This window comes from Cebus imitator, unplaced genomic scaffold (assembly GCF_001604975.1).
Source record: "Cebus imitator isolate Cc_AM_T3 unplaced genomic scaffold, Cebus_imitator-1.0 Scaffold26, whole genome shotgun sequence".
Lineage (NCBI taxonomy): Eukaryota > Metazoa > Chordata > Mammalia > Primates > Cebidae > Cebus > Cebus imitator.
The window spans coordinates 10,843,122-10,864,077 of NW_016107341.1; the positions used below are offsets into that span (position 1 = coordinate 10,843,122).

The 20,956-nt window shown below is 36.3% G+C and overlaps 1 protein-coding gene across 1 annotated transcript in view; it reads right to left on the reverse strand.

The window, feature by feature from the left end:
- The window catches only part of RELN (reelin), a 288,489-nt gene that overhangs the window by 240,663 nt on the left and 26,870 nt on the right, over positions 1 to 20,956 (reverse strand). Inside the window, exon 5 of the mRNA XM_017523146.1 lies at positions 2,077 to 2,173. Within this exon, the coding sequence (XP_017378635.1) occupies positions 2,077 to 2,173 (97 nt within the window). The remainder of the gene's footprint in view (positions 1 to 2,076; positions 2,174 to 20,956) is intronic.

Below are 20,956 nucleotides of genomic sequence, written 5' to 3' on the forward strand. Positions count from 1 at the left end.
ACTTTGAAATTATGCATCTGTTAGAAACCACTCTGCACAATGTGTTTAATAATCAGTCTAAATTATTTTATTTCTAATAACTAGATATGTTTTCATATGTTTAGTCTATATGAAATGTGAAATTTGCTGTAATTAAATGCTCTCACTTATAATACCTCACAATTTCACATAGATCATCCTTAAAAACATGATATAACATGATTTTTTATATTACCTCTACTAGAATCTAGGTTCTTCTGCTATATAACAAAATATTTTTATTAAACATTTTCTTCTACCAAAGTAGAAACCTGCTATAGTAAAAATGATCGCCTTTGCTAAGATTAAGAGTGGTACTAAAATGCAAACTAGTGGGTACCCTGGGCTTGTTATAAATCAGTTTTGAAAGGACTAGAGAAGAGCCATATTTCTCACTCACCAACGAAGCACATATATATCCGTAAAATTGTCAGCATAGGTTATAGATGGTGTACCTTACCTTTGGGGATAATCAATTCCCTTTTCTTTTAAAATATTTCATGATGACTATGCTTTTAGCTTCAAAAAGAGTTGAAATTGATGAGGAGAATATATTTTGGCTTTAGGTAGTGATTGAGAGCACTTTCACTCTAACCACCAATGGTAAGGGGAATTTGCATTGGTTTGGTACCTGTGCTAAAACTGAAAGTCCCATTTTGGGGATCCGCTGAACACAATCTTTATATGTTGTAATTAAATATGTAGTTTAATTGTGCATCATATCAAAAACATGTAGTTGTTTCTAGCAAGAAATATGTACCATAATTTACTTAACTATGATATACAGCATAGTAGAAAGAGAAAAAAAATGGAAATATAGGTACGTTCTTCAATATTTAGATTGCTTTGTTTAAAATCATTTGTAGAAATAAATATTTAATATGAATGAATTTTCATAACTACTAGAAATTACAAAGAAAAGCAAAATGTTCTCTTATAAAATTGTCACAGTATGTCAGAGCTCAGCTTATACCAGGTGCCCATACATTATATTTTTTCCTGACACAGAGAGAGACAATCTATTAAAATCCATGAGCTAGAAACACTTTTCTCAGTTTTTGGTTAGAACAGACTTAAGATTCGTGAAGTTTTTATTTTATTATTATTATTTTAAAACACCAATGCCATAGAAACTTTAGACAAATTGGCTTACTATTACACTGACAGCCTAATATTTATTCTGCTACCCTAAATAATAGTTCTTTTAATATGGAAATGTAATAAGGAAAATAGCTTGTAGAAGAAAGAAGGCTGTCACAAAACTGATAGAAAATATTCTACTTAAGTCATGCTAATTTAAGAGCTAACCCAATCATAATAATCACTTTATAGAAGTTTAAGGTATTTTTCCTTTAAATATCTTATACCTAAAATTAAGCATCCATTTAGAATTTTATTTCATGGTTTAAACTGTGCAGTAGTGGCAAACATAATTTGAGTTTTCTAATCTAGAAAAATCTTTTTAACATGATTAAGTTTCTTCATCCTCGAGCATCCTACCTCATTTTCTTATTGAGAGATATTTTTTAATAAAGAAAATGTAATATGTAATTACAAGTAGCATCACAATGATGATAACAGAATTTTAGAACTAGCCTTAGGGAAGTTAGAAAGGATGTGACAGAACTGCAGATTAGAAGTAAAAGCCCTGTGGCTATTAACTCAATATCATCACAGACTGGAAGGGATTTAAGCGGTCATCTGATGTGTTTCCAGACCATAAGGCAGGCCTGTGTCAGGCAACCTGGAGCAATGGGTGGTGATATTATTTTGTGGAGAATGCCATCATAAAAGCTATGATCGCAAATTTACTTTTACCAAAAATGGTTTGTTATAAGTACTGCTGACGGTGGAAGTTCTGAATGGAAAATGACACTTTTAACAATATCTTCTTTGAGCAGTGCTGGTCATAATATGCATATCCATAGACTTTGACATAATTAACAACCACAGTCCTTTTTACCCTAAAGAAAAAGTTAGTGGTGGAATAAAGGCATATAGGCGAGTCGAGTTTCATCTATGTCGGAATTTATGAAAATACTTTAAATTACAACAAACCTAATTTTCTCTAGCTGAATCCAGTCCGCAGAATTATTCTTGGCATATAACACGACGATGCTGGGGTCTGAATAACTAAAGCGACATGAACCTGACCCTGTAAATAGCAATAACAATAAATTTCAAGGTTAAAAAATAGTACAAATACATATTTCCTTTTCTGATAAATATTTTAGATAATTTTTAAACTATTAGATATTTTGTAACTTCCCCATTCTTCTAACTATGTTGAAATTTCCTGTGATCTGTTCTGGTAAATATAATTTGATAAATAATCTTGGGAACCAGAAAAAAAGGTAAAAGAAATATAAACTGCAGATTTCTTTAGAGATATATGAACTACTAAATTAAATTGTAAAATAAATACTTAGTGCTATACGAAGAAACAACTAAGTATTGTGGGATGACTAATAAGATCATTATGACTCTTGCAAGTTAATATCAATCAGGAGTGATTATACTAAATGGTACATAAGTCATTACATTCAGGAATAAAAACACCATTCTTTTTCTGTGTGTGTATTATCCAAATAAGACAGTACATGAGAAACTAAAATACTGTAAAGAAAATTCAAATACTAAATGAATGAGTACTATTATGAATGTGATTGATATTACTGTAGCATAGTTTAGCATTAAAGACTTAAAATAGAGATTATGTCCCTTTGTGAATATTTGGTCATTACTTATCATTATTATTTCCACACTGGAAATATTAACACTAAAGAAAATTTTTAAGCCAATATGAATTTGTTTTTACATGTCAAATGAATTCATATAAGAAAGCATAGTATGACTACAATTTCAAAGCTCTCAGAATGCCCGAAACAGCCCTGAAATATCTGCCAGAAGCTTATTGTAACGGATGTAGCAGAAATTTTTATACTATCTTTAAAACGAATGAACCAAAAGAAAAAAAAATAGTGCAATTTATGTTAAACTTTCACCCATCTGCTACAGGAGCCTCAGTTTCAGCAAATGGCATCTGTTGACACTTCTTCATTTGTAGTGCTCAGGGGTTCCAAGCTTTAATCAGACTCATTTATTTTATTTCAGTGATGTTTAGTACAAAACCAGTTAGTTTGTAATTGCCAGAGCTGGCAATGTACTAAAAGGCCAAACAGCAGTTTTCCTAGATTTATTCTCACAGCCAAAAGGTAAGTGAAAAAGCATGAAAGAAAGGGATATTCAAAGGAAAGCTACTGAGAAACACTGATCTCAAATGGAAACCCACCTTATGCCACTTTAATCGTTGCTAAAATTCTACTTTTCATGAGCAGCTGCTTAAGATAAATATCAAACTGTGTGACTGGAAATGGTGACAGGCAGGATTATGTAAGACAAACTTCAACACAAACAAGAATGAGGTCTAGCAGAGAATCTGTGATTGCGAAGGAAAGTTCCATTTAGCCTCAAGAATTTAAATGTTATTCATGTGCTTCCTTTATGTCTCGTACACCCTAACTACTTAAAAGCAAATGTATAAGGCAAATCTCCGAAAAATGAAAGTATTCAACAAATGATAACCAAAAATGTTCCTTACAGAATAAAATTTCTTATGAATTATTTACAAATTAAGAAGAGAGAAGCAGGCCAGGCATGGTGGCTCATGCCTGTTAATCCCAGCACTTTGGGAGGCTGAGACAGGTGGATCATGAGGTCAAGAGATAGAGACCATTCTGGCCAACATGGTGAAACCCCATCTCTACTAAAAATACAAAAATTAGCTGGGTGTTTTGACACACGCCTGTAGTCCCAGCTACTTGGGAGGCTGTGGCAGGAGAATCGCCTCAACCCAGGAGGCAGAGGTTGCAGTGAGCCGAGATTGTGCCACTGCACTCCAGTCTGGGCGAAAGAGCTAGACTCGGGCTAAAAAAAAAAAAAAAAAAAAAGCGAAGGAAAGCTTGCATATATCAAAATAAAAATGTGTACAAATATGGCATTGATGTCAAATATGACTTCTTTCATCTATTTCCTTATGCTACCATCTCAATGTTATAAGGTTAAATTTTTTATGCATCTAGAAAACAAAAAGGCACCTGGCAGATGAGTCTTTCCTCAGCCACTCAGGCACGTTTTCTTATATTTAAAACATTAGTTTTTATTGAATACACCTCCTCCTTGCCATTGTCAAGGGACCCTCACTGGCTCTTGCCAGATCTCTGCAATAATGGTTAGTCTCCCTGTCCCAGCCCCCCTGGTTCTCACACAGCTAGTGTTGCCAGTGCTCTTTCCAGAAGTCAGCGGAATCACGTGACCTCTGTGCTTCTAACAATTCCTCAATCCCTTGAGGCAAAAGCTGCACTTCCATCCCCAGTAGGGTAAAGATGCACAGTTCCTACAGATCAAATGTGTACTCTAAGAAGCAGAACTGGCCCAGGGTTATCTTGAAGCGTTCGTATATAAAAAGATGGCCAAAAAGGCAAAGGGATTCCAACAGAGGGGTGGACCACTGGAAGACTATGACTGGGGCTCAGGGTATGAGTGGTCAGCCAGTGGAGAGGCACTGCCCATGCCAGGGGAACTGAGGTGGAAGGTCCCAGCTGGAAGGAGCACCCCCAAGAGAGTCGCTCAGCTTTGGAAATCTGCCTCACTCAGAGGCCACTCCCACCAGATTACCCTTCCAAACTATACCAGGCCAATGATAAATGATTCCCTATTCCCGCCTGGTGCAGCTGTATATATAGCTGGGTAAGCTTTTTCTTCACATAAACCCTTCAAATTGCAATCCCACTGTCACAAAGACTCTGGTCAGCAGAATAAGTTGTTCTTGTCCAGGCTGAAATGGCTGTTTGACTCTGTCTGAGGTGAGAGGAAGAAAGAGTTAGTGATTGCTCACCCGTTTTTCGTGTGCCCAGGCGCTTAATGTCACTCCTGGCTCCCTGTACCCAGACACTGTGACACCCCTCAAAGTACCTCTTAGGGATTTAGGAGGGAATGCTAAGCAGACATCACCTGTAACAGGCACTTTATTATTCTCTCTTAAATCAGAGATATTTAATTGCCAAAGTTGAAATTTAAAAACAGCAAGGAAGGACAATTTCAAAAGTCAATTGCAAAATATCATCTTATTTGCCTGTTTGTTTCCCTCCTTCAGACCACTTCCAATGTAAATCCTTCACTCTGAAGCAGCAAATTTTTTTAAGTATTTAAGGAGTTGTTGAAGGAGGAAAGGTGATGGAGAGCTATGGCTATAAAGGTATGGGCTGAGAGGCACTGATGGACTTAAAATGTTCTAAAAATACAAGCACTTTCTTTTGTTCTTTCGGGCTAATGAGGAAAGTCCATATACTTCATTTTTACCCACAATAAAGGTAAAAATGACTAAAGGTTTCTATGGTTCGGTAGTCATAAATAAAATGAGAGAACATCCACATAGTCTAGGAAATCTGGCTCCCCTGCAATGATGCCCCAGAATACTTCAATGCCCCCAGTTTGGGAGAAGACAGGATAGGATTTTTTTTGTGAAAGGTAGTTGGTTCCAGTGGTCTTGGTTATCAATTCTTGAGTTTAAATTGACAAATAAATTGGTAAATGATAAAGATAAACCTACAGTTGTAGCAACTGTCATACTATTATTGTTGTTTACTCAACCCCATAATATAGAAGGCAAACTTTATCAACTGTGCCTATGAATTTGTGTTATTTTAATAAATTCTTTGTATGATGAGGTTAAATATAAAAATCCTGTTTTTTAAAAAATTTCTCAGCATTTTAATGTAAAATCCTATGTGTAAGTTCATTCTTATTGGCTTAACAATATAAAGCATGTAATTACAAAAACAGGAACACAGATTATAATGCCCACATCTTTTCACCTATAAGTCCGAATGTACCATCCTACCAGCATTTTCTGCCATCCTCCTGTTACAGTGGATTAAATATTTCTGTTATAATCAAAGGTTAACTTCCTCATGTGGTCTACCTAGATTCCACCTCCCCTTCCTTCTTTAGAGTTCTCCACTCTTCCTCCTGCATCATCAATTTCTCCCAGTGAATTTCCTGGATAATGTCTATTATCTTATAAACATCTATCAATATACAACTCATCTCCCAACTTAAAACAACAAAAAAATAAAAGTTTTCTTGATGTTACACCCCCACCTTTTGCTCCTTCCCTTCCTATTTCTGCTGCCGTTTCCAGCAAAACTTGTCCAAGGGGTGGGGCATCCAGTGATTCCCTCCACTTTCTCACATCCTGTTTTCTTTCCCCCACTCCATCCAGGATTCTACTCTCAAGTACTCCGTTGAAACTGCTCTTGGCTAGTCCCCAGGTCACTGGGGAGTTCATGTTGCCAAACCAACAGATCACTTTCCCAAATTCAGTTACTCGACTTTGCGGCAGGATTTGTCGAGGCTGATCTGATATTTCTGGGACGTCTTCTTCTGTTTACTTCCACCACCCTCTTGATTTTTCTCCTGCTTCACTGGCATTGCTTCTGAGTCTCCTTTGTGGCCCTTCTCCTCTTACTCTCAAATATTTTTTATTAATTTAATTCATAATAATTGCCCAGATTTATGGAGTAATGTGCTGTTATGATATATGTATACATTCTGGAATGATTAGATCAGTCTAATTAACATATCCATTACCTCACATACTTCATTCATACCTCTTAAGTGGGCATATCAATCTTAGTAAGTCAAAATTAGAAGTACTGATATTCCAGCAACCAAATATTGTGTCTTTTCATTTTGAATGATGCCACCCCAAATACAAACAAAAAAACCTTTAACACTTTGATGTGTAGGAAGAAATCTAATAAAATTGTAACTCTATAGAAAAATGCTTCTCTAATTTGTAATGTGATGAAGTAATGAGAAAACATCTCTGATGGTAGGTATATCTTATAATGTAGCATCTAGCCTTAAACAGATCATATTTAATTTTTCTTATTTGGGAGACATCTACATGATAATGAAATTCAATGCTTGTTAGCAATACTAACAATTCTATGTAATTTTGTATTCCACTTTTAAGAGTAAAATTGCCTCTGACATAAGATACCTTCCAGAGAGGAAGTCTGTGTAGGTTTAGGAGAGTGGATAGAAGAGACAGGCTGCCAGGGTTTCAATCTGAGCTTTGACATTTCTAAGCTGTGTGACCTTGGGCAAGTCACTTACTCTTTCTGTGTCCCAGCTTCCACACTTCTAAAATGTGAAAAATAACAGCAACTGCTTCACACAACTGTTGTAAAGATTAGGGAGTTAACATAAGAGAACTACCTAGAAAACAGTTCTTGGTGCATACTATTTAACAAAGTTTAGCTGTGACTGAATATTTTAAAATTTCATTTTATAAATTCATTTACCCCAGAAAAAAGGAGCTAATGCCTCATCGTATTTGCTCATGGGCTAAATATTAAATTCAATTACTGCTTACTAAAGAACTTAGATGGCTGGGCACAGTGGCTCACACCTATAATCCCAGCACTTTGGGAGGCTGAGGTGGGCAGATCAAGAGGTCAGGAGTTCAAGATCAGCCTGATCAACATGGTGAAACTCCGTCTCTACTAAAAATACAAAAATTAGCCAGGTGTGGTGGTGCATGCTTGTAATACCACATACTCAGGAGGCTGAGGAGAACTGCTTGAACCCAGGAGGCAGAGGTTGCAGTGAACTGAGATCACGCCACTGCACTCTTGCACTCCAGCCTGGGGACAGAGCGAGACTCCATCTTAAAAGTAAAAGAAAAAAAAAAAGAACTTATGGTACATTTTTTCTCTATAGTGTCTTTTACTTTGGGCTATTTCCCTATTCTTTATAGGAAACACTATAAATTCAATAACGATATAAAAACCAACACCTAACTGAGTACCCCACCTGTTTGTTAGCATCATTGGTAAATATGTTAGTAGGGAAACAGAAGAATCTCCTTTTACTTGTTAAAAAGAAGGGAGCTTCTCTGAGAGTAGGCTAGTAAGATAAAGTAGAATAAAGAGTTATACTTCATAAGGTCTATACAATTGCTACAGTGGAGTTAAAAATTTAATTGTGCAGTTCCAAGCATCCAAAGAAAACAGATAATCTGATGTTAGAATTTTAATAGCACCCATGCAAAAAAAGAAGTCCAGCAACTCAAGAGAACAATTATAGGGCCTGCTATAGGCATTTCTACTTTACAAGTAAGGAAACCAAGGTAAAGAGGTTAGAAATTTCACCCAAGGACACCTACTAACAAAGGAGAACTAGAATGGAGTAGATATGAACCCATGCTTTTGCTTACTTCACTATACTTCTTCTGGTGTACAAAACACCCTTTCTTCTTGCTTCTTCATCTTTTTTTTATTTAATAGTGCCACATTTTCATAGGGTACATGAACACATTAGGGCAGGTTTATGTGCTGCTGCTTCCACTCAGACTCATGACTTAGGGCCATAATGATCTTGTGTTTTATAAAGAGAGAAAAACCAAAAGGACTGAAACTTTAACCCCCTGCTAGTCATCATCTCAGCTGACTCTCAGATTTTACCATGGGAGAAGATCACAGGAAAACTGAACCAAGAAGAAATACCATTTGTACTTGGGCATCTTTCTCTCCATGTTCCCTGACCGTTCCTCTCCTTTCCCTGCTCTCATAGCCTGTCACACAAATCTGTAGACCCTCTTCCTGCTTATTTATTTATAGACAGGGGTCTCACTATGTTGCATAGGTTGGAGTGCAGTGGTGTGATCAGAATTCATGCAGCCTCAAATTCATGGGCTCAAGATGTCCTCCCACCCCCAGCCTTCTAAGTAGCTGGGACTATAAGCATGAACCGCCATACTCAGCCCTACATATTTAATAAATTTATACTCGTTCTTTCCCTTTGCCACCACTTCCTTAGATCATCTTTCACCCAGATCAATGTGAGAACTCCTAACTGGGTGCTCAATACAAATACACAAAGGTTAACCTTCTAAAGAATTTCTTTATTACGTATTTGCTTAAAAAAATCTATGGAAAGGCATTATAAAGAGAGTTAAAAATATAGTTGCATTCCAAGAAAAGTAATATCCCAACATTTCCCACCTCAATTATGTGAAAAGTGTTAACTTGATATAATATTGCAATAATAATTTTAACATATACATGTAATTCACACTTGCTTCCTAAATAACACATTCCATGATGGCTTGCATATTTTTTTTTTAAATAAAAATTTGGCCTCTCAGGTAAGCAAAATAAACAGTCAAACAAACTATTTCTAAAGTTACAATTTTACCATAAAGAAACAAATAATATTTACAAGTGTAAAACAGTACCCAGTACTTGTTATTTAAAAATGAAGGAATAAAAAGAATGGTGAAGACATTTTTATACAGTTACTTCCTTTTAATGTTGGAGAGATTCATCAGTATAATTCTAACAAATATTTTATTGTAAACTTGATCTGATCTAGGAACTACTTTACTTAATCTAAAATTACAACTGAAATAGGTATCAACTTTTATTCTGGTTCTATTTAATAGTATTGTCCCTGGTATCATTTAGAAAAAATAGACAAGTAACTTCCACTTTTGTCACAGGAAGCCAAGCCAAGATGATGAAATAATCAGTTCATCAATGAGTCAACCAACTACTGAAAGTATCTCTTATGTTAGAGGTACATGTGAACTCAAAAGCCTAGTTGCTGTCTTGTGATTCAGACTCATTTCTCTTGACCTCAGCTGTCATTCAGAAAAAACAAGTAGGAAAAACAGACCCTCTAAACAGCCCTTCTCACTTAAGAAGTAAAACATCATTTAGTACTGAGATTGACATAAGGCTGTCAGTACTAAATGGCAACCGAAACACCAGCAGGTATGGCTCTTAATGCCAGCTAGTCCTTCTGCTGGGTTAACTCTCTTACTCAACTGGGGCGTCTATTCACTGGTTACACCCCTCAGAGGCCTTACCCTGGCCACCTGTAATAAAATGCTAACCCCATCACTTACTGACCACCGATTCAATTTTTTCATTGCATGTATTACTCCCTGACATGTTCATTTATTTGATGGTTGTCCCCTCACCAGAATGTTGGCCCCTCCAGAGCAAACATTTTGTTTCACAAATTCTAAGTGCTTCGAGAGCTCCTTCACACAGAAGAGGAGCTCAATGAACACTTGAATGAATGAAGGCAATAAAGCCCTTCTGAGACTCATCAGTTAAACTCCAGGAAGAATGTCTTTTGGAAATACAATAATACTATTATGATTATTGTTAGCTTTTCTGTAGTACTTATTTTCAGCAGGATAGGGAGATGAGGTGATCTGTAGCTCCTGTCCATGATCACAGAGACTGGTGCTCTTCTAGGAAGAGCCAGGACAGCATCTCAGGCTGGCAAGTATTATCTGGGTAACAACATCACATTTTTCTGCCAATGCTACATTTCTGTTCCTCTATTTAATACCTTTCCCTGGTGACAAAATAAGCTACAAGTATAAATTAACCACAATTGGTTAAATAAAGATATGGCGGCTGATTTAATATTTCTTGTAAGGGCTGCCTTAACTGAAACAGAAAACATAATAACCATGTTTTTAGCCAAAGTAAATTTATGCTTAACTCAAGGTTCATTGTTGTTACTCAGTTCTAGGACTTAGGACCACAGTGGTAAGACATTTAACAGATCATATAGATGAACATGCTTACTTGTGAGAGGCCCAGGCAGCCTCTACCACACTTACCCATGGTTATGTGGGGAGTTCAACTGGCAGAGAAAGAACTATATGGCTTGACTCCTAAATCAGTGCTCTTTTCCCTCTGCTCATGTATACCCATAGTAAGAGTTGTTTGTCAGCATATATGAGTCATAAAGTGATGGGCATATGCTGTAGAATATTCCAAATGTAAAAAATAAACTCATGGATTAAAATATCTACATTAAATAAAAAATATTTTTTGCATTAATAATTATTTCTTATTGAGAATCAGAACAGTAGCTACATCACTATATAGAAATCACCATTGTCCCTATATGACAAGGCAAAAGCAACAGAACATGAAATCAAGGGAAGATGATAAGATGTAATCGGAATTTGAAAGGGAAAGTTGAGGCAACTTGCAGGAGGGTGTGAAAGAAGGAAGGAAGTGTCAATAAGACAAGTGCCAGAATGTGAATGTATATGTATCAATGTAAGAAATCTGAGTGTAATATTCAGCTCCAACATGTTTGGCATAGACAGAAGAGGATTTACCACGAAGGTGATGAAGCTTTGGCTTCATGGCCCTCACTTTGGTGAGCACTATCTGAGGTCCTGGAAGAAGTTCTAGCAGTAGAGTCTGATGGCCATGTTTTCTAACACCTGCAGTTGGCTAAGATCCTGTCTCCATGTGGACTACTCTTTCATCACGTTAGGAGTCAGTGGGTGTCAGAGTGGACATAACTGCTTTTGGGATTCAGATAAGAGAAGCTGAGTTGGAAATACATTTATTTTGGGTTAGTGTGATATAGTTACATAGTTTACTTTCCATTTTGTAGTGTAGTCATTCTCAGTGTAAAAACAGCTTCCAAGAACTCCTACACCCACTGTGCTGATGCACCTAGCATCATGACTCAAGGATAATGATGACGCACTATTTTATGAGTGATATGAATTCAGAGGGCAGCTAAAATTAGTCATTGCACAAAGGAAGTTGAATTGTCCTGAAATATAAATAAGATAAAGGTTTTCCAATTCTATAATGATTCTAAAAATCTAAATGACATGATCGATAAGGAGTTGGCAAAGGCAAAATATTAAGCATAAACTCTGGTCTAACAGGCTAGAGGCAGAGCAACCTTTCTAAGATTTCCAGAAAATATTACTAAATTGTTTTCATAGGAAAAGGCAATTTAAGAGTACATGGCCAAAAAGATATAAGGAAAAAAGTACTATAGAACATTTAAGGCACTTAATAAAAATATTGTATCTCTTGATTTTGTGATGTTTGTGGTACAATTTCAAATAATTTATAATTTGTTGTGATTTCTTTTTGTATTCTAAATAAATGTTCACATTTTTACCTAATTTGGAAGGTGTAACTTTGTATTTTGTTCCTTTGAGAAATATCTCAGCCCTCAGTCAAGTTGTGTAAGCTTCAAAGGTGGACCCACAAAACTCAGACCCACCTCTGTACAGAGCTTGCACTGTACTAAATTCCTACATTTCACAAATGTCTTAAATCACAGGTCCCAGATGAAGGGAATGCAGACTACAAAGTTTATTTTCCACTTTGCTTAGCATGACACAATCAAATATATTTAACAACAGGACAAGAATAAAGAGAGAATGAGAATTTGTAATTTCTGAAGTTCTTTTCTTCTCTATTACTTAAAGCAGGTTGACTGAATTAAAATATTCATATATAGAAATGAATCATAGTATAACTAGATTAGGACTGATGAAATGACTTTTAAGCAATGTTTATAAACACAAAAAAATGCCATTTCTTTGAAAGGCAGGGTCTGGCTCTGTTGCCCGGGCTGGAGTGTAGTGGTGCGATCACAGTTCACTGCAGCCTCAACCTTCTGGGCTTAAGCAATCCTCCTGCCTCAGCCTCCAGAGTAGCTGGGATTACAGGCACCTGCCACCATACCTGGCTAATTTTTTTGTATTTTTTATAGAGACAGGGTTTTACCATGTTGCCCAGGCTGGTCTCAGACTCCTGGGCTCAAGTGATCCACGTGCCTTGGCCTCTCAAAGTGGTGGGATTACAGGTATGAGCCACCACACCTGACCTGCCATTCATTTTTGACTGTGTTGCCAAATGAAGCCTATGTTGACCCTTATAAACCTCATTAAACCCCAGGAGCTCAGAACTTGGAGAGAACCTGTAACTTTCAAACTTTGCTAATTGGAATGTTTCTATGCTAAAGAGCTTTCAGAGTTTATAATCTCAAGAATACACAAGCACATGAACATATAGCAATTATGTACTAATCAAATGCAATCCATATTAAGTACATTAAAAGTCTGCTCATTGTACAGTAGCCTATTTTCATAATATACACATACAGAGTCAGGAAGTTTCCAAAATTCACAAATAAACTTTGTCTTTTCTTTCCATCCCTCTTGGTTAGTTGGAATAATAACAAACAGTATAAAGAATAGCTTCATTTGATATAAAGTCAAGGCCACTTTAAAATATAAGTATCAGTAACACCCACTAAAAATTAAAGAGTCACTTCCTTCCTTGGTATATTAGCCATATAGGTCCATAATCCTTTGAGGTTAGATGAATCCTATAATTCAAATAACTTAATTAACTTACAGATTTCAAAAAGGTAATATGGTGTAAACACCAGGCCTAGAGCAGCACTCTACGATCTAACACATTAATACCTCTGCAGTGAAATGCATGACAATTCACATAAGTAACAGAAATAATGATTATAAACAGCTTCAAATCCTTTCAACTCAGGTCTTGCTGCCAAATGAATTCAGGTCATGTCAAACTTTGCCACCACATAAATTTTTTAAGAATTGGCTTGTGCTATTTCCATTTTTTAAAAATATGGAGTTGCAGATTAGGGATTGTGAGACTATATCTTCAAGAGTATCGTCTATTTTGTTTTACGTTTATAGAAGGATCAATCAGCTGGTGTGTAGTCTCTCGAGGCCTGGGTAGGTTTGGGTAGCTTTTTTTTTTTTTTAATTTTATTTGGTTATGCTGTTCTCCACCAATCCCAGGGCTTTTGAAAGTAAATCACAGTAGAATGCAATAGAAGAAGCTACTGTTATCTTGGGGATTGGCAGTGGTTGCTGTGAGCAGCCTCCTTCCCCAAAGCTCTGTCTTAAAAACAAGCTGCCTTTTCAAATGCAGCACAGGGCCACAGAAGCAGAGAACTGATTTCAGAGAATTTATAGATGGGGAAAATCACTGCCAGAAATCATGCCTCTAGATAGCATGGTGGGACCCATAAATACTGAAGGCTTGAGGAGTGTCTGGACAGAACCCTGTTGAGGATTCTTGGAGCACGAGTGCTGCCACTGCCATTACTCAAAACTCAGACCTCAGAGACAAGCACAGCTCCAGGAGCTGCATGTAAACAACAGCATTTGATATAGAAAGATCATAAAGTTACAGAATGGATGCAATCTGGCTACTCAGAACTCCCTGCTACAAACTAGAACAACTCTTAGCATGATCAGCACATCCTTTCATCTTTTCAAGACGGATAAATGGAGAACAGGACTATTAACCTGAGGCTGCAATGAGTGGAAAGACAGAAAGAGATGAATGGGAAAATTTTAGGAAGCTTTTAAAAAGGTAGACATTGCCACTCCCAGGGCATATTACATGTTATTCTAGGCTAGGGCATTCAAGAAACAGACTTGCCTCATTCTACATTAAAATGTGAAAAATGTGATGAGCAACATGAAGATATTGGTATGATAAGTAGTTCTGACATTTATCCCTTTTTTTTGAAGATAAGAGTGAATTTTGAAGTCAATATTATTCACTAGAGAAAAAACACTCTTACTCTATCACCCAAAACTAAGAAACACAGTAAAACCTTCTTTGTTACCTCACAATTATTTTTCAAATAATTCTGCCCCAAACAAGACCATCATTATCTAGATTATCCATAGTTTGATACTTCTATGAACAGCACTGAACAATGATTATATCATACTTAGATTTTAATTTCCTTATAATCTGCCAGAAAATCCCTAAAAGTATGAGTTCTCTTGGCCCATGGCATCAAAATAGTCTACTATTAAGTAGAGCAATATCTTGATGACACGGCAAGTCTAGGTGTACTAACTCATGAATGTTGTCTAAAATATGACTCCCAGTTTTAAGAATATAATGCTGTATTTTCCAGGATGGCTGGTTTAATATATTTTTTAGGTTTTCATTGATGTTTTGTTCCTCTCCTAGTACAAAAACCTATGCTATATAATATTTTATGTATCTGGGTATTTTGTTTTATAATATGATATAACTATATAAATTTGTTCCATTAATTTGTAAATTTTATAAAAGTATATTTATTTTCTGGTACTGAGCTAGCTTTTTGCTTGATAATATTCAAAGCAAATTGTTTTTATTACTCTTATTACCTTACTATACATCATCTATCCACAGGGTAGAATACAGAGTTCAAGGCAGAAGGGAAAATCTACTGGGAAGATGAGAATTTGGTCCTAAGAGTGCTATTTTTACCATTTCTGTGATCATGGGTAACATAAGTGCATGAGGAATGGCTACACAGGGAGTGCAGTTTAGCCAACGTCTGCCTGGTAGGCATGCTCTCAGCTGCTGTCCCCCATGTCTGACAGTGTGTGCACATCCCACAATGCAGGCAGCTTCTGGCTCTCATGAAATCCAGGCTTGATTTGCTTTACCTATGCCTGCACATAGAGGCAGCTAATGCTTTGTCGAAGTTCAGGGGCCTTAGTCAAAGGGGTAGCAGTTTGATTCATGGGTAAGAAGCAGGGCAGGAAGAAATGGTTACTCTGTCGGATAATGCTTTGTGGCAGCCTAGGCGGGGAGTGTCCTGGGGCTTCTCAGTCGCAAATGACAGGGATGGCAATTGTGACTGAAAGGAGCCCACAGATATGACTTTAATTAAGAACAGTTCCATTCTGCATAAACAGAAATCCTCTAATTACTCTTGGATCTGTCAAGAACTGTTCTTGACAGAGCAAATGAATTTAATATTGGTAAAATATGATCACCAAAGTTGAGATAATTCATTATTTTATGAATAGAAATTGTGAATTTAGAGAAATGAATATGTCCAAAATTTTTGGCCTACCCAAATTATCGATTAAACAATTATTTAGATAGCGAAATCTAGAGTTTATTTCTATACCTCTGTTTTGCCCACCAAAAAATACCAATGGGGGAATTTAGCATTTATTAACTGAGAAAACATATTTCAAGGACAATGTTGTACGGGGGAACATTATATGCAAGCAAAATTTTCATTCTAAGCATCTACCAAAAACTGATATTAAGGATTAAGACAGGTCAAGTAAAGTAGAAAAATAAAATCAATAAAAATCTTCAAAAATATTCTGTACTTTAAAAACATGCTTCCTTTATACTTGAAAGACTTTCTCATAAAATATAGAAAAACAACCAAGTTCTAAAAGCAACTATCTTCCACTTACTGTTTTATATTTGTTTATGTTTAAAATGAGGCTACTAGGAATAATCTCTGTTTCAACTATCAGACTTACAAACCTATCTTTCTAGCTAAATGTGACAGTGTGTGATTTATTGTACTTAATATTTTGTCTCTTAGTCACTTCCCTGGCTAAATTTCCCAAACCTCATCAGGGGACTTCTTCCAGTTCATGGCAGATGGACAATGACCACAGGATATAAAATGAACAGCTGTCCTCCTCCCTGCTTGTGCCTTTCTCCCTTCTAGTCCTATCCCTCTTCCCTCACTTCCAAATATTTGTATTTCTTCATTGTCACTGGCATTCCTACCATAACAGAGAGGGATCCAGTCTCTCAATTTATGGAATTCCGTGCCATGCTCCAGCCACTTCCAAGTGCGCACTCCCTGCAAGTTTTCTCCCAAGCCCACAGTAGAGAACTTTTGCCATGTTGCATGAAACACAAGGAAGAGAAATGTGTCTGGCTTTGCCAGGTTCCCTGCTGGGCCATCCTCCGTTCCCCAAGGCCCACATAACCTACGCCCGAATGCTCATGCCTGGCCCATTTTCTAGGAGGACTAATCTCCACCCTAGGCAGCAAGTGTTAAGTATCTCCCCTCCTCCACCCATGGCAATCTAGAGACAGCATTAGTATCATTGTTGCTATCTGGCTCTGACCTTGGTCCCCAGTTCTTAGCAGAGCTCCTGCATCTCTTTCTTCCTACAGGGTGCCATTCCCCTAACCTTCATTGTGGCGCCTGACCCTCTGGTGGTACCATGCCTGCTCTTGTCAATCTCTTTCCCAAATAATGAAGTCCTCCCTCCAGACCTCCCTCTTTCCTGGACTTTCCAACAAATTCCGCTCTCATTCTCCTCTGTGGTCTGTGTCTGTTAATCAGCAATGTTTAGTGTCACACTTATTTTCCTCTCCCATGTGGACTCTTCCCCCACCCCCTCCACATCTATTTGATAATAAAACTTCTCGAAGATCGGGGAAGCATATTAGGCTTTGCTTTCTTCCCAGTGAATTTAAGCACATTTTATATATATAATATATATGTTATATTATATATGTAATATATAATATATATGTTATATATATGTTTTATATATATATATATATATATATATATATATATGACACATTCTAAAGATCTTAAAGATCTTCTCTTTAACAGATGAGTCCCTGCTTAATTGATAAGAAACTGGAAACTGCAGGCTCAGACTAAATTCTAACATTGACCATGGATTTCATTTAGTATACTCCCTTGCCTCAGAAGTCAAGAATGAGGGTAGTTTAATTCAGCACCAGTGTGGAATGGCATGAAATCCCTAACCTTACCTATGAATTTAATTTAGTTACATGTTTTTAGTTCTAGGTGTGAGTAAAATTCTGTTCTACATACAGAAAGTGACACTAGTACGTTCCTTAGCCCTCAAGGAATATCTAAGTTAGAAAAAGCAAAAGCAAATGTGCAGAAATGGTCAGTGTATCTATCAAAGCAGAGTGAAATACCTGTCATAAAATAAATTTAGGGTAAGCGGGGTTTCAGAGATATTAGGCTGAAGCAATGGGATGAGTTTTCATGGAGGAGTCGAGTTTGAGAGACCATTTGGTCTACATCAATCATCAATTTCTTCTCATCCTGTAGTTCGCTGCTGTATTCCTTCTACTAGAACAGTCCCCCCAAAACGTTAATAGAACAAATTTATGGATGAATTACTGACATTTATTTTTCTAAGCCTCATCAGATGAGTGACAAATCGAGTATCTCAAAAGAGAAAGGGGTAATATCTATGTTCAAATTGTATATTTTAATTCATATAAAATATTTAATTATTTCCAATAATTCAAAAACACTTATAATTAATCTCAAGATTCTTTGCCAGAACTTTGGGCTTAGTGATACTTTACAGCATTTCAGAATATTCCCTTTTATTACTTAAGCTAGGGCTTAAGAGTTTGGGGTGAGGTGGATTTGAAAAATATATGTATATATATTTCATTTAAACTCATTTTTAAAAATAAACATTCCCTAAGAAGGTCAACTGTGGGATGACAAAGCAGGATACCCGGAATCATAATCCATTTCACATCTTTACTTACCAAATTTTAGTTAACATAGAAGTATTCCATATATATATATATATATTATTATTATTAATTTTTTTGAGATGCAGTCTTACTCTGTTGCCCAAGCTAGAGTGCAGTGGCATGATCTCGGCTCACTGCAACTTCCGCCTCCTGGGTTCAAGCAATTCTCCTGCCTCAGCCTCCCGAATAGTGGGACTATAGGTGTGCGCCACCATGCCGAGCTAATTTTTGTATTTTTAGTAAGATGGGGTTTCACCAGGTTGGCCAGGATAGTCTCGATCTCTTGACCTCGTGATCCACCCGCCCTGGCCTCCCAAAGTTCTGGGATTACAGGTGTGAGCCACTGTTCCTGGCCTCATTTTTGTTTTAATACAAATATTTGAAGATCTGGAAATCAAGTCTTGAATCTTAGCTGAATATATTTTATAACCAAGAATCTTACACTTAGGTAAAACATATATTTAACCTTATAAAACATATGTATTATTTTTGCTATTAAAATTTTCTAATGTTTTATTTATTTTTGTTTTGGGTTCAGGTCACCAAAGATTTTGTTAGTCTCATACTTAGAGATGTCCATATTTCAGAAGAGGTTTTTACTATTTCATCGTAAGTTCCCTAAGGTCTTACTCACCAGGGAGAATAACTCTTGGAAAAAAAATGAGATCTAATTTGAAATACATTTCAGTAAGTTCATGAAGGAAATGAGGAATAATTAATACCAACATATGGAGTAGTCAATTTATCCTCCTCTTGAATCACCTGTTCTAAAAGAGTTGAGAGAAAATTTCCCTACTGAATCAAGTTCTGAGTAATTATGAGGTTTATGAATTACGCTCAAGGGAAAAATCAACTGCTTTTCTTATGCTAAATGAAATATAATACCTTTTAGAAGTGATACTTTATCCTTTACATCTATTGAAGAAAAAATATACCAGGTCTTTTTTTTTTTCATAAAGCAATATTCCAATTCAGCCAAGAGTAATTTCTAGTTACTTAGCTTTTGTAATTTCCAGTTTTTATTTTTCAAAATACACTCACATAAACAGAGTGTTACTCATTCATCTGAGACTCCATTGTATGTACAGTACAGAAAGAAGATAATTCAGGCCTAATAACATTTTTATATCTTAATAAATATAAAGCATTTATGATTTAATGACTTCCTTCTGTCTTGCAATAATAAAACAAAAACAAAGCAGCAAAAAGAAATTACACATGCAAAAATAAAACTTGAACGTTTAGGATATCCATAAGTAAACCTCAAGAAAAAAGGTACTAATTCTATAAATTATGAACAAATAATTGATTCTAGTTGGCTTGGCAATTACATACTGATAAACACATGCATATATATTTCTGTCTACCTGTTTTACTAAAAGCATAGTTTACTGGTGATTCTCAGTTTCTTTCTGGGTCATCTTTTCCATTGATTGCGGTCCTCAGATCACCACCCCCAAACCACTTCCTGGCATGAAATGTCTGCATCACATCAATTTAACACTTGGTAACATACTATTATAGATGTCTTTGTAATGGTTACTTGTCACTCAGGCAAGAAATATTTATGAGCATCTATTTATTATGAGTCCCTGGGCTAGTGGCTGAGGATACTGTAATACACAAGATAGATTTGTCTGGCAAGCCAAACTATTTATTCTTCATGGCGTGTTTTTAAATGCTTTACCTTTATTTCTTGTTTGGCTAATGAATCCTATTAATCTGAGGTAAGAGGTAAGCTAGAATGAACAAGCATATTACTTGGTAAATTTTTGCAGAGTGACTCATTGCAGATTTCTACCACGGAAGTGACAAAGCCATCCCTAATACAACTACCCAAATAATTTTTCTTAAGAATTAATTTCGTTCTATTTCTCTATTGCTCAAGAGAGAAAGAGGTTCTTTTGTAGACCTCTATTAAATAACTAAAAAACAACATTATTTGATTTTTAAAAAGTTAAATTAAATGAGTTTAAAACCTCAATTTAACATTTAACTGTCTATTAAATAAGTTGAAGCCCTGAGCTGATACAGATAAGCTCTTTAGATAGATGCGACTTTATCTGACATGGCTTATAGCTACCAGGCCTGGTTCTTCTGCTCTAGGAGGGCACATATGCTTCCCTCCAATGCCTTGCCTATGTTCACTCTGCCTTCTCACCTGAAAAACCTTTCTCTGTCCTTTCAAGTGACTCAGGTTGTTTGCAGGGATTCTCCTTGCTAAGAAGCCTTCATGAAGGACCTCGTTAGGCCCTGCCACCCTGGGGACCTATATACAGACCCAGTCTGTTTACAAAAATGCCACTTTCTGGAGATCTATGCTCTGTATGTACCCAGTGCCTTCTACTACATTGTTAAGTGCTATAAAAATGTTCTATTTTCTTACTTATTTTGTTTTCCCAGAGTTAAAGCCAGCTCAAGCAAATATTGAGCACACAGCAAATATTAAGTGAAATTTTGTTAAGCGAATGATGGACACAAAGGACTACCAGCATTTCCTTCGGATCCTCAATCCTGCCTGAAAAAGCAGAGTTCAAAGGCATCTGTAAGATAGCACTTTGCAAGGGCGTCATCTCAAATTTTTCTTCCATATCCCAGAGGAAATCTAAAGGAAGCAGGTAAACACTGCTAAGGCTACAACCATAAATTCCACAAGTTGAATCTAATGAATTAAATGAGGATGGTAGTAAATTGATGCCTCAGCACAGAAATGGATACAAGAT